This window comes from Pseudorasbora parva, chromosome 11 (genome assembly GCF_024679245.1).
Source record: "Pseudorasbora parva isolate DD20220531a chromosome 11, ASM2467924v1, whole genome shotgun sequence".
Classification (NCBI taxonomy): Eukaryota; Metazoa; Chordata; class Actinopteri; order Cypriniformes; family Gobionidae; genus Pseudorasbora; species Pseudorasbora parva.
In genome coordinates this window covers 25,749,951-25,763,987 of record NC_090182.1, presented here as the reverse complement: position 1 = coordinate 25,763,987, position 14,037 = coordinate 25,749,951, and the positions used below count along the sequence as shown (strand labels likewise).

At 36.7% G+C, this 14,037-nt stretch overlaps 4 protein-coding genes and 1 non-coding gene across 7 annotated transcripts; 2 read left to right on the top strand and 3 right to left on the bottom strand.

Annotated features, from left to right (window-relative positions):
• Nucleotides 1-303: 303 nt before the first annotated feature.
• sowahd (sosondowah ankyrin repeat domain family d) lies at nt 304-2,397 on the top strand. 3 transcript variants are annotated; one of them, XM_067456582.1, is made up of 2 exons: nt 304-537; nt 1,051-2,397. In XM_067456582.1, the coding sequence occupies exon 2, from the start codon at nt 1,071-1,073 to the stop codon at nt 2,133-2,135; it is 1,065 nt and encodes a 354-aa protein (XP_067312683.1). In that variant the 5' UTR covers nt 304-537; nt 1,051-1,070; the 3' UTR covers nt 2,136-2,397. The 3 variants fall into 3 exon arrangements, with proteins under 3 accessions (XP_067312683.1, XP_067312681.1, XP_067312682.1); XM_067456580.1 differs by having other exon boundaries at nt 962-2,397; XM_067456581.1 differs by having other exon boundaries at nt 304-572; nt 962-2,397.
• Nucleotides 2,398-2,468: 71 nt separating this feature from the next.
• Nucleotides 2,469-3,693, bottom strand: rpl39 (ribosomal protein L39). The gene is made up of 3 exons (XM_067456583.1): nt 3,559-3,693; nt 3,250-3,353; nt 2,469-2,679 (listed from the first exon to the last, which is right to left on the bottom strand). The coding sequence occupies exons 1-3, from the start codon at nt 3,559-3,561 to the stop codon at nt 2,631-2,633; spliced, it is 156 nt and encodes a 51-aa protein (XP_067312684.1). The 5' UTR covers nt 3,562-3,693; the 3' UTR covers nt 2,469-2,630.
• LOC137093336 (small nucleolar RNA SNORA69) lies at nt 3,001-3,132 on the bottom strand. Its single transcript, XR_010908435.1, has one exon. It is a non-coding gene; the product is annotated as a small nucleolar RNA SNORA69 (small nucleolar RNA).
• Nucleotides 3,694-5,411: 1,718 nt separating the features above from the next.
• Nucleotides 5,412-11,441, bottom strand: upf3b (UPF3B regulator of nonsense mediated mRNA decay). Its single transcript, XM_067456579.1, has 10 exons — nt 11,221-11,441; nt 10,660-10,766; nt 10,461-10,567; nt 9,978-10,076; nt 9,515-9,625; nt 9,173-9,216; nt 8,845-9,036; nt 6,925-7,085; nt 6,472-6,799; nt 5,412-6,393 (listed from the first exon to the last, which is right to left on the bottom strand). Exons 1-10 carry the CDS (start codon nt 11,332-11,334, stop codon nt 6,259-6,261), a joined length of 1,398 nt encoding a protein of 465 aa, XP_067312680.1. The 5' UTR covers nt 11,335-11,441; the 3' UTR covers nt 5,412-6,258.
• A 1,043-nt stretch (nt 11,442-12,484) lies between these two features.
• Nucleotides 12,485-13,167, top strand: ndufa1 (NADH:ubiquinone oxidoreductase subunit A1). Its single transcript, XM_067456578.1, has 3 exons — nt 12,485-12,737; nt 12,886-12,975; nt 13,079-13,167. The coding sequence occupies exons 1-3, from the start codon at nt 12,636-12,638 to the stop codon at nt 13,097-13,099; spliced, it is 213 nt and encodes a 70-aa protein (XP_067312679.1). The 5' UTR covers nt 12,485-12,635; the 3' UTR covers nt 13,100-13,167.
• Nucleotides 13,168-14,037: the final 870 nt, after the last annotated feature.

The window sequence follows — 14,037 nt, the reverse complement described above, 5'->3', positions numbered from 1 at the left end:
TATTATGTCATCGCATCGTGTTATTTACATGGCGTATATTCTAAATGTTAGCCTACATATTAAAATGTATGAATATTATAAATAGTAATTTTGTTGCTTGAATGTGATTTATTTGAAACTAACGTAGCTTAATATTTTATGAAATAGCCTAGCATAGTGTATGTAAAATAGATTTTAATTTATATCATTATTAAATTAACTTCCGCGTCGGTTCAATCAGTCAGCTGAATAGTCACAAGTTTCGTGGGTTTGAAGACAAGTGTTGATTTAGTCAGTGGTATTTGAACTTTAGACATTTTGAAGGGGAGGGTTTGTACGTCGGAAATGGACACTGTGAGAGAAAACACACTTGAGTAGCCTAGTTTCGGTTAGCTCGCAGAATTCATTTTCTGATTCAGAAATGACAATTTTGTCGTCTAACTAAGCGCTCAACGGTTTGTGAAGCCCATAAACCTATTTGGTTGAACAATGTGTTAGCAGCGTTATTCAGAGGGACGAGAGAATAGCCTGCTTTGAAGAGTTGTGTGCGGACAACAGGTGAGTCGGAATCGGAAGAGTTACCTGAGATACAGGTTAGAGTCACTTATCAAAAATAAAATAAAAATAATAATAGCTAAAGCTCGTAAAGCATTACGAGGACAAGATGACGTTCGATGTTATTTTATTTTTCAGTCTTTAATCGACCACTGAATTTATGAAACGTATAACTAACTACGATAGATTAAAAGATTATTAAATAATGTGACATTGTATAGGCTAATACATGTAAAATAATAGCCATTTTTGTGAATGCATTGTTTTAAAAGCAAAAGTAAAAAGAGGAACACAGCTCAACTTCTCTTTTTTTTCAAGATAAACAAACACTCATGTTGCTTAAATAGCCTGTTGTTTTCCTTTTAAATAAAACAATTGAATTTATATATATATATTATTACATGTTATATTCCTTTTCCCCACCCAGATTCGAACATTTAGCCTAGAGGAATAAATACAAGGAAGATGTTTTATCTTGTTATGTAAGCCTCTTCAATTTGGATCTTATCTAAATAGCTTCCCGGGGATCTGCCAGTATGTATGAGGGGAGCAGCAGTGGGCCCGTCAGGTCTGAGGAACATTTAAATACCCCTGTGGGAGATGCAGCACTGCCCTCAGAAGAACCAGATTCAGACTGTAAAGCCTCAGGCAATAATGGAACTAATTCAGATTCCCCTAAAAACAGGATAACAAGCCAGTTCCGCTCAAACCTTGAAGAGAGATTCTCAAGACATGGTGCTCGACCCGTGTCTCCTTCACTCAGCGCCTCCTCGCGCAGATCCAGACTCCAAAAACAGCTGGAGGTCTGCGAACCGGGCAGCAGCGCCCCCCGCAGACTCTCCGTTGACGCGTCGGAGAAGGGCTCCCTCACTCCCGCTATGCGTAAGAAATATTTAAAAGAGCTGTTTCTGAATAACAAATCTGGATTGTCAAGTATTTTATCATCCAAACACAAATCGTCAAAAGAAGAGGAGGAGGAACCGAATGGAGACACGGTGAACAGCAGCGCGCTTTGGGCGTTGGATCCCATGGAGCACGCGTGGATGCTCTCTGTTGTGGATGGGAATTATGACACTATAGTGGAATTTCTCGCTGAAGATCCCAGTTTATTGAGCAGAAAGGACTTTATAAGTGGTTTTACAGCTCTCCACTGGTTGGCCAAAAATGGAAAGGACGAGACACTGATCAAGCTTCTCAAGCATGCTGAAAAAGAGGGGCTGTCAGTAAACGTGAATCTGAGAGGCAGTGGAGGTCTGACACCTCTCCATTTGGCAGCCATGCATGACCAGTACATGGTTGTGAAGATTTTGGTTGGCGCATTCAGTGCCAACCTAGACATCATGGACTACAGTGGGAAAAGAGCATGGCAATATCTTAAAAACAACGCACCAAGAGAAATGAAGGAGCTTCTGGGAGCCTGGGATGATGAATACTTCATAGGAAATTTGAATGTGAATAACAGTGCAGGGCAAGCACAAGCAGATAAAGAACATACTCAAGAAAATAGAGCTGAGGTGGACGGTATAGTAGGAATTACACGCCAGCGATTCACATCATTTAGGAGGCTATTATACAATGTTGGTCTGCTTGAAAAGATGTGATGCTTTAAGGCGAAAAGCAGGACATTAGTGTTATACACTTGGAATGTTTCATAGTAACAAAATTTGCATGGTAATATGCCAACTAAACCGAATAACAGTGCTGTGCATTATATGAACTGTAACATTAATAAACTAGATTGCAATAAACTTCACAAATACTCAACTTTTTTTCTAAAATAAATAAAATCTGCTTATCCTTAGTAAAAGCCTACAATCTCAGAGACAGACTATGAAAGTGTGTTTTAGTACACAACCTGATGCTCACTTTCCCAGTCCCACTGAAATTTACAAAATGCCACATTTGAAGTTCACAAAACAGAAGGATCCACATAATTCTGGTTTGATGACAAATCTTTTATTTAGCAAGGACATAACCAGAATATCTGTACAAAAGAGAGACTGCTGTTCAGATAGCATGGCTTCTCTCCAGCTCGAGGAGTTGGTGGTCCGTCCTGGCAAGAAACAGATGGAGGGGGATGCTGAAGTAAATCATGTTTACAAGCCCAGCTTGGTCCTTCTCCAGTGTCTCCTCTTGGAGTTGTATCTGCAAAGATATTTACAAATATCAAGCATCACCAAGAAAACCCAAACATTTAAAAGTGTAATTACACTAGAATCTCACTGCTCTACAAGTCAATAATCGTATGGCTAAGAAAACCATGAATAGAAGGAATTAAATTATAAAGAGTAGCAAATTAACCAATTAAATGCAAGTTTAACTACAAGTAATATGTTGTTACTTTAACACATTGACAACACAATAGCAGCAAAAACATACTGACTACAAACAAGAAAAAGTTGCTTAAATGTGCATGTAGATTTTAATGGGGATATTTATCTTTAACAAATAACAATCCTATTAAATATGTCTCCACAACAGAGCAGTCACACGTCATATGGGAGATGACAGTACTCATGACTCTACAGCAGATGATGCTCTCAGCAGGATAATGGCAGTACTCCCACAAAATTTAGCACTGTAATTGCGTCCTGCTTTCGTCTGTCTACTATATACTACGGAAGAAAACAAGGACTACTAGCAGTAGTAGCGAGTGTACTTTAGCAGTTCAGTACAGCGTTAAATAACCACTACTGCAAAACCGTGTCAACATACCGGATCTTGTTGCCAGTTTTCATCCTAATCCACTGTGGGATCGGCCTGTTCTGCTTCTGCTTCTTGGCGAGGAAGCGTTTGATTCTGAAGGTTTTGTGTGACGCCTGAAATACAAACGTGAAGCAGTCATACAATCTGCAATGGCTTAATCTCGCGACACATCTTTAGTGAGATGTTCCATTACTCACCGAACAATAATCTGTTCAATATTCAATTCCACCAACTAAGAACTTCAAATTATATACAAAACAGAAGAGATGTGTAGAAAAAGAGTTACTTGTTGGACGATGTTTTATGATTCTAACTCACCATTTCGGGATCGCTATCCGTTCACCACTATGGCGGTAGTCGAAGAGAAGGAACCATGGGAAACGCAAGCCCTGTATATCCGAGTCACGAACAGACCTACTCGTTTACATCACAGCGACGACCAGTGGCTCCGCGAAGCAACTGCGTAATGCTGATGTATTTTTGATACATTTTATGTCGCTAATGAATATATGTGCAAACAAACGATGACATAAACAATGGAAAAACTGACACCAACTTTTAAAGCTATTAACAAAAAAATATTTTATACTTCAATACAAATTTATAGATCACTGTTGATCTAAAAAAATTATCTTCTCTTTTTTAAATACATTTGTTGTATTTTATTAGGCTTCGGTCAACATTGTTACTGTGATTTGTACAGTAAACAAATAATGAAAATTAATATACAAAAATCAGACATGACATGTCTGACAAAAATGTCATGACAAAAAAAATGACATGAAGCACAGGGTGTTTCAACTTCAACCTCCTATAAGACAAATGTTTTTGAATGTAATATTTTTTCATGTGATTACATTGTTGACTTATCACATACATCACCTCGATGCAACCTGGACACATCATCAGTGATGTTACCTGGGGTCACGGAGTGTTTCGGGTCTTTCAAGCATCATACACTCTCATCCAGGCGACCCAGCTGGGGTTGATCAGGCCCCAGCTTGTGTCCAGGTAGCCCTACCCCACCCATGGTTCTCCTCTCTTTATCCACAGCCACCTTGAGGCAACTTCTGCTGACTCTGTGACCTCCTTAATGGCCCTTCGCTTACTGGCCCTATGATGCCCAGGATGTTATAGGCCCTGCAGAGAGACTGGCCAGCAAACCCTCTACCTCCAACCTCAATGGGCTCACACTGTGCTCGCCACCCATTGTTCCGGCACTCCTCCACTAGCTCAGCGTATTTTGCCCTCTTTCTCTCATTGGCCTCCTTGATGCGGTCCTCCCAGGGTACGGTAAGTTCCAGGAGAACGATCTGCTTAGAGGTCTCTGAGATGAGTAGCATGTCAGGCCGCAATGTTGACTATGTAATGAAATATATAATGGAATAAAATTGTATACCAATTTCCCTAATGCAATATGTGGGTAAAATGGCCATACATAGGTTTTCCCATTCAATGTAATGTATATACACTGTCTCTAATTTGCATATTGTGTTCTTGGAGCAACATGCAAAGTTGACAACATTTTCATAATAATATCTAATATTTTATAGGAATATTGATATGTAGATTATTTCCCTATTAACTTGTGTCTACCAAAAATGCCTGATAAATATGATTTAAGTCCCAGTGTGTCCTCTACAGTGAACATGTATGCAATTAATGCCCCGTTTTGTAACAGAAAGTCATATTATGATTAGAAACCCCATAACATTTCCCTGAGATGTTGATTTATAACAATTTAAAAGTATTATCATAGAATCACAAGTGCTAAATTTGATAATTGAGTCATTTTAAAGACCAAGTTGTTGTTGTCATGGTAAAACCTCAAAATGAGATATCCCTAATAAAGCCCTGAATGTGCTCTTTACAGGACATCGACTTAAAACTGTGACATGTATGGTGTCAGAGAAATTCCCTAAAATATAATGTCCTCATATGTGGACAGTGGCACCCAGGAGGTTAAAGTATTAGCTATATTTGTTTATAGCAAAATATTAAATTACACATTTAGTGCAAAATGATGTAATTGCAATTAACACCAAGATATCTTTTTTTGATAGAATGTTTAAAAGATTATAGAAATGTGTTTTTGACAATAAAAAGGCACATATCGGGAAATAAAAAAAAATGACCAAAGAAACGTAATAAATCAAACAAAACACTTGAAGTATTGGTTGGTTCATTTATTGGATTTCTTTTTGGATTTCTCTTCACATTTTGACAAAGCTGCAACTATAAAAGGAAAACAAGCTGTGTTTTGAGTTACAATGGTACATACATTTGGATGAGAGCACACATGACAGTTTCCAAACCAGGCTAACCAGAGGATGCATTTTTATGGTAGGATATGCTTCAAAACTATAAAAGGCCACATCTGTTTTTGCATATAATTTAGTCGACTTGCAAAAAATAACTAAGAGTGATCAAAGGCATCAGCATCATAAAGCATGGCTCTTTTCCCACCTGACAAGTCCCTAAACAGAGCAGAAATGGCTGAAGGCTACAATCTACACTCCAAGAACAAAAATTCATTACTGATTGTCTGAAGTGAAACGCACTGTATGATACCAGATAGAAGGGTTCAGGTAAGGCGCGAAAGATCTTTCTAAAGCGGAACAGTGAACAATTTTGAGCAAGCCAGATCAGACCTTTTATAAACTATGAAACAGAAAAGCAGTTGAAGTAAAACAAGTTTGGCTGTGTACCAAAAGTAAGGCAACTTTGAGTTTTGACTCATGGTCCGATCACTTTGGCTTCTCTCCTGGTTATGCCCCGTTTCTCAAATCTAACCGTCGGTTAGGACTTGCCTTGCTCGGGAACAGGAACTTTAGGGGCTCATTCAGGCACTGGAGGGCAACAGGTATGTGCTCTCGTGTCAGTGACGAGTTTTTTTTTGTTTTTTAATGTGTGGGGATTTCTTTTGCTGGCAGCACCATGTTTTTAAGGTGTTTGTCCTGATTAGAACATAGCCCCTTTTCTCTTGAGACATCATTTCATGCTAGCAGAGCTGCTTCCTCACTCAGCCACTTTCTCTTGAGTATTCTTGGACTCGCGCTCAGCCCTCCTGTCCGCTGCCTGTCCATCTCCCGTTCCTCCTCCCCGGTTACGGCTCCTCGTCCCGGGCTGGTACAGCTGAATTGCAGGCCGATCCTAAGGCAGAAATGTAAAATACATTTTTAGCCATATGTAAATTCAATCAATGATAAAGTATCAAAAAAGAACAAGTACCTTATTTCTCAGACGGTCCTTTCTGGAACTCTCTTCCCTTTTGTTGTCCTTCGATGGCTTTTCAGGATGAGCATTAACTGAGGACTCTCCAGTATTTTCATTCTTTCTTTTCTCCCAAACACGCTCCTTGTCCCTCTTCCCTTCGTCCTCTCTCTTTTTATAGGTGTTTTCCCCATCCTGACGTTCCCTTCTCCTCCTCCGTTCCTCATCCTGCCTTCTGATGCGTTCTTTTTCTTTCTGTCTTCGCTCTCTGTCTCTGTCTCTGTCCCGGTCTCTCTCTCTGTCTCCATCACGATCTCTGTAATCTTTGTGCCCACTGTCCTCTGATCTGCATGACAAAGCATATTGAGATTGTGATAGTTAAATGGGAAGACTTGGAAAGCCAAAGTTGGGTCGAGTAAGGCTAGGAATGTTTTTTTATCTAGTACTAGTGTTGAGAGTAACCAAACTTACTTGCCCCCCTTTTCCTCTCTGTGTTCACCATTCTGTCGCTTTTTCATCTCTCCTCCTCCAGAAGGCCGATCTTCCTTCTGTTTCTCTCTGTCTTGTTTCTTAGGCTTGTCTTTTGGCTTCTCAGTATCACCACTGTCTGCTTTCTCTGGTTTTCTTAAAAGCTGAAAGACAAATAAACAGGTGCTTACATTACTATTCAAAAGTTGAGGTCAGCAAGACTTTTTTTTTTTTAGAAGGAAAAGACTAGTTTTATTCAGCAAGGATTCATTAAGTTGATCAAAAGTGACAGTGAAGACATTTATAATTTTAAAAAGGATAAATATTTGAACTATTTTTTTTACTTTATCACGTTTCCACAAAAATATCAAGCAGCACAAGTGTTTTCAATATTGATAAAAATAAGAAATGTTTCTTGAGAATTGAATCAGGATATTAGAATGATTTCTGTAGGATCATGTGGCACTGAAGACTTGGGTAATATTACAGGAATAAATTACATTTTACTTTATGCGCTCAAATAGAAACATATATTTTAAATTGTAATAATATTTCACAATATTACTGTTTTAAAGGGATAGTTCACCCAAAAAGGAAAATTCTGTCATCATTTATTCACCCTCAAGTTGTTGCAAACCTGTATGAGTTTCTTTGTTCTGCTGAACACAAAAGAAGATATTTTTAAGAAAGTTTGTAACCAAGCAGATAGAAAAAATACTATGGTAGTGAATGGTTGTTCTATCTGCTTTGTTACAAACATTCTTCAAAATATCTTCTTTTGTGTTCAGCAGAACAAAGAAACTCATACAGGTTTGGAACAACTTGAGGGTGAGTAAATGATGACAAAACTGTCATTTTTGGGTGAACTATCCCTTTAACTCTATTTCTATTTTTCTTAATGACCCTAAACTTTTATGCATATACAATAGAGTGCGGATCGGGCCGCATTTTTCTGTCCGAGTCTGGCCTGTGTCCGACAGAGCAGTAACCGAACTTGACCCAGGCCCAACAGGCATTAAGATATTTATGTCCGAGCCTGACAGTTAAAATCTATATTTTCCCCTCATATACTAATGACACATGTTATGTATGTTTGTTTGTGTGAAAAGCCCGCTTTTATTAAGCAACTGTATGAAGGCATTCTGAAATGTTTACTGTCGAGCGCATCAGCATGCACATGGGGCATCAAACGTTACACAGAGCCCAATCAAATAGCCAACTGAAATTAAATGAACAAAGGTCTACTAAAAATGGCCCAAGCTAACAGAACAAAACATTAACGTAACACAATTGAAATGCTTATTGAAATGAAAGTGACTCTTACCATTTTTCTCAAACTGTATGGCTACTAAACTGCAACATGGGATCTATTTACATAATCTATTCATCAAAGTTTAGGCTATTATGTTTAGGCTTTATGCAGAAAAATGATTGCATCAACTGTGGATGGTTTCAAGGCTGTCCTGCTGCCAGCAGTGCTGAAGTTGCGCTCATTGCTCATGCTGCTGGCTGGAATGACAAGGATGCCGCGGGCAATATGCACGCACGTTTTGCGCATTGTTATCACAGCGACATAAACAAATTTCCGCACACAGGAAGACGGATGTTAGGGTAATATAAAAAAAATATTTTAATCACAAAAACAAACCATTGCATCAGGTTAAACAGGGCCATTGGCTACTTACATAATAAGCCGTTTTAAAGGTTCAATGCCTTACTGCGCTGACGTGACCGAGCCTGACCCGAACTCGAACGTTATTTCTAAATATCTGTCCGAACCCGGCCCGTCGGATACCGTCGGGACCTGTTGGGCTCGGGTCGGGTTTCCATCCTCTAATATACATACATAAAGTTGTGTTCTTTTAGTAATGAAACTATAATAATGAATCAAGGTAGTCAATAATATTTTCATAATTTATGTACCTTGATTTTTGGCTGTTCATCTTTATGTTGGTCCTTATCCTTGTCAGACGCCTTTTCTCCTTTTTTCAATTTCTCAGCCTCTTTTCTTTTTCTTCTGTCCTCCTCTCTCCACTTACGGCGTTCTTCATCTCGCAAGCGCTTGCGTTCTAGCTCTCTCCGTCTCCTCTCTTCTTTCCTCTCTTCTCTAATCCTCTGGGAAAGACAGGATGAAAGTACATAAACACTACACTTAAGAGTATGGCACATTATATGTTTGGAAACCAAATTAGCTGGTGACAGGCAAATGAAGTATGCCATTACATCAGTAAATATTACACCCTCACTTTACCTGTTTATTCTTAAGGAAGTCCAAGAGGGGTGTTGTTTTTTTAGCTGGGGAAAGAACATTTTAAAAAGATTATTTCAAATGAAGAGTGAAAACTATATCAAGTTGTTTTGTTTAAGAATGAAAGCTTGTTTCAATGCAAAAGGTAATTGCAACCTTTTTTTCTCGCTATTGCAAGTGTACTATTTAAAATTTGAATTGTGAGATGTACTGTTGTCACTATTCCAAGTTATATAAAATTGCTAAATATTTTATACAATTGCGAGTACATATCTCACAATTCCGTTTTTTTTCTCCCCCTCAGAGGTAAAATTGAAATTACCAAAAAAAACATGTTTAACTCACCACTGAGTTCTTTTGTCCTGGCCTCAATTTCCTCAAGTAAAGTCTCAGGATTGGAAGGAAATTTTTCTTCATCACCATTGTAGAACTCCAAAAACTTTTTGTAATCAGCATCTAATAAGAAACAGGTATGAGTCAGCTTGAATCGGAAATTTGACACAATCAAAAAAATCATATGTTCTCCCCTATTTTGATGTACATACAACTGAAGCGGCTTCTATGAGAAAATTAATGAGAAAAATGTTTCACCCCCAGTTTCACAGACAAGACTTAATAACAGACAAGGACTTTTATGTGTTTGAATGAATATTACTAAGGCACATTAATAAAAAATAAAAAAATTTAGATGTACAAAGCATTTATAATAAGCACTGCAATATACCATAAAAAATAATGGTGACTAACATTTCCCCGATGTTAAAAATTGTTTGCAATAATTACAAACAAAGGAACAAATATATTTTACCATCTTCAATTGTTCCACTTTTGGCATCCTTCTTCTTGCTCCTTTTCTTAGCAACTTTCTGAAACGGTGCAAACTCAACGATGGCTGGATATTCTTGTCCTATAATACACAAAGTAAACAATTTTTTACTGTAATTGAAGTTCATTAGTATAGAAAACATCTCAGTCTGAACTCTGAAGCATAACAAATGTGTAATAATTATGAATCATTAGAAATATATACAATAACATCGATACAACACTGCAAAGCTTTGATTCCTAAAACAACTGATTAGTGCTAGATTTATTTTTAGTGGTAATTTGTCATTTTATGTTGCATGGTCAGATGTCTGTACAGTAAAATATTGGTTTTTGAAAGAAAAATTTCTTTGCTGTTTGTATGTTTAAAAATGGGTAGCTACAGCACACTGGTCAACTAAGTTTGTTTTTAATGATGCTTTACAAATAAATTTGCCTAAATAATAATGATATATAAGAGCCAAACCTCGATTATCAATGAAGACGTAGCCATCAAAACGGTCTCTGAACAGAACTATGTCGTCTTGATTTTTGAAATTCAGATATGCTCTTGCAAACAGATGAGGGAAAAGACTGCAAATAAACAAACACCATGATCAGCCATAAAATACCTTTTATTCGTTTCACTTTTCTGCTTTCTTTTATGAAATACAGCATCTACAAACCTAGTATCACTAGAGAAAAACTCCAGGTAGTCCAGCTCTGGAAGAGGCTGCAGTTGTTCCTCTAAGTCTTCTTTAGTTAGACTTGGAGGCAGACGTCGGATCACAATCTAAAAAAAATAATCCAATAATGGAATTACTTACATGTACATTTTTATACACACATCCTTTTTATACACTGTTGTTACAATATGACACAAAAGTTGGCGTGGTTAAGGGTGGAAGAGTTAAGAGTTGTTAACATAACATGTTGGAATAGTGGAATAAAATAATGTATATTTTACTTTATATGCTACTGAAATGTGTTATATAATTCCTCTCTACAAATTATAGTGGCAAATCACCGCAGTGACTTGAAAGTTTGACAGGAGGATTTGCTAACCAGACTTTAGTATGTTCAGGCATGTTAAATATCAAACTGTGACTAATATGTAAACATTTTTAAATAAATAGAGCCACAAACAGTCATGTATAGTATTTCAAATGAAAGCGTCAAGCTGCTTTGTTCGTAGATTATTTGTAGCAGGAATGTAGCCAGCTAGCCTGCTAACTAACTAACGTTACCTTTGTCATAGCCTCCTTCTTCTCTTTATTTGGCTTCTCTGGTTTTTCGTTTTCATCACATTTTATTTCCACTTTCTTTTCTCTGGGACGCGTGTTTTCCTTGTCCTCCTTCATGATCCCTTGCCAACTTTTGCACCAACGTATGACTTCGTTATGTTTCTTGTTGTTATGAGTCGCCTCTGCTATCTACTGCCCAACTTTCCGCAGTTGTTTCCCCCGTAACACCAGCAGGTGCCTCTGATTGGCCAGGGCTCATGACGCAAAGAGTCGCGGAGCGTCAACTTTTCACAGTATTATATCTGGAATAATTTTAATATTTGTCTAACAACCCAAGCATAAGCGTATATTTCTGAAAACTTATTTTGACAAAGGGATCCCTTTGGTGGGGCAGTTGTTGAATTCTCGGTGACTTGACATTTCTTTCACATTTTTCATTGCTGCCTAATATACACGTTTCTTTACTCTTTATTAGGCTTCATACACATTTTTACCACAAAAAGCTTTGTGTTGATACGCAAAAATAATAATAAGGTTATTTAAAAAGAAAAAATACAAATTAAAAAAAGTAGTTAGCAAATATAAATCAGGTTTATTGGAATTATTAATTGGAGAAAGGCCTGGTTGTTGCCTTAAAAAATAAATAATCGAAATTTAATTTAAGATGAAAATTTTACCCTGTAAGCATTTTCTATTCGTGTCAATTCATGTCAATTTTGTTTATTGCAACCAGAAACATTATATTTTCTGGTATGTCAATATACAAAGTTTATGGTGCAATATCAATAATTGGAAAAGTATATTTACAGTACAAACAAAAATAAGTTAAACCGTTTGTTTAATATTTAAAAAATAAATAATACTTATTATTTTTTAGATATGATTTAGATCATTAATTATTATTATTATTATTATTATTATTATTATTATTATTATTATTATTATTATTATTATTATTATTATTATTATTATTATATTTTTCTTCCTTTGGTAGTCTTTTTTCGAACTCAAGTGAGTGGACAGACCAGACCGACTTTACTGAGATTCTCCCAAGCCTTCAGTTGTGTTTTATCCATAGGTTTTATCGTTTAAAATGGTCAGAAACGTCATTTTAAGCTCCGCATGTCCTGATTAACCATATAGACAGTAAAAGAAAGCAAACCAAGTAGCCATTAATCTGAAGTAAGATGTTCTTAAACGCCACATTGCGGCGCTGCAGTATTGGATTACAGGCGAGGTTTTCACACGCGGAAGTGAATTATACACTTCTCGGAAGTTGTTTACGTGACCGTCATAAGGGCAGACATTTTGGCCCATGTAAACGACAATTTTGCAAGTTTTCCTTCGGAAAGCATTAAATAAAACGCGCCCGCTTCAACAATTTCTTTGTGTTTTAACACTCATATTTCATCACAATCATGTGGTATGAGATATTGCCCGGTTTTGCTATTATGACAGTTTGTCTGATCATTCCTGGTGTTGCAACTGCTAAAATCCAGAAGTTCACAAACGGTGGAAAGGTGAGTGATAATGATGAACATGTTTTGTCACTCTCTAGTCATTAAGTATACGCTTTAGGGGGTCGTTCAATAATTATAAACGTTGGTTTTAACTTGAAGTTGTCAGATATGTCTGCAGCATTTAATCCATTTGTGAATTTACTCATAGGAAAAGCGGATTGCACGGGTTCCCTATCACTGGTATTTGATGGAGAGAGACAAGAGACTGTCTGGAAGTGGTGAACATTACAGAGCCAAGGTTAAAATAAAAACTTTGTATTAGCTTGTGTAAGTGTATCAGTACTGACAATATGTTCCCACTAAAGCCGGTCTTGTAATATATTTCTTTGTTGTTTTCACAGGGGCTTGAAAATATCAACTGAAGAGCCACTCAGATGAAACTGAAATGTAAATTTTGTCCAGTTGTCTATTAAAATTTGTCTCTAAATTATTAATTTGCTTGCAGTAATTTTTTTCCCCTATATTTAAAATATTTTTAAAGTTCTGAGTTCTGTTTTGGTAATGGTCCACTGGGGTGTGAATATACATTTAGATAAAATGGTTATTGTATTAGATTTATGGAATGGGATCGGATTTGATTCCTTAACCCAATAAATTTATATTTTAGTTATTAGTAACTGATTCTAATTTTGATGCCAGAATTCAAGTGGCACATACATTATTTTTTGAAGTATCTTTTTGTCACTTCAGTGTAGGCTATTCCAGTTGAATGAAGGGTTAAAATACAATGCATGGCACAATCATTGCAGTTTCTACATAGACATTCTATATACTCCAGTCTACAAAATGTGCAAAGTACTTAAAATAATTATAATTGATCCATTTAAATGGATCTGGAGAGTGCTTAAACATATACAAAGTACACATAAAGTGCACAACAGGTTGTAATGTGTATGTTATAAGCTGCATAGGATCCTTTTGACAACTTCAAATGGAGTGTCAGAAAACATAATATACAGTATGGGATGCAATAAGCAAACAAATTGTTCTAAAGCACAAACACTTATTCTGTAAAGAGTCATGTTCGCTTTTTAAATCCATTTAGAAGTCCAGTGGAGAAAATTGAGATGACGATTAAGAAGCAAGGAAGCATATATTACATACTTTTTTTTTTTTAAACCATATTGCTTACAGCACTCTTTGTGGCTATTACTGTCAGAGAATTGTGACTTTCCGGCCTGGAAAAGTCATGAAAATTGACTATAGAGTGTATGTGCATTTGTAGATATGACTAAAAACACATTCAGCGAAACAAGTTTATGTGGACCAAAACTGAATATTTTTTCATTGCTTCCACACA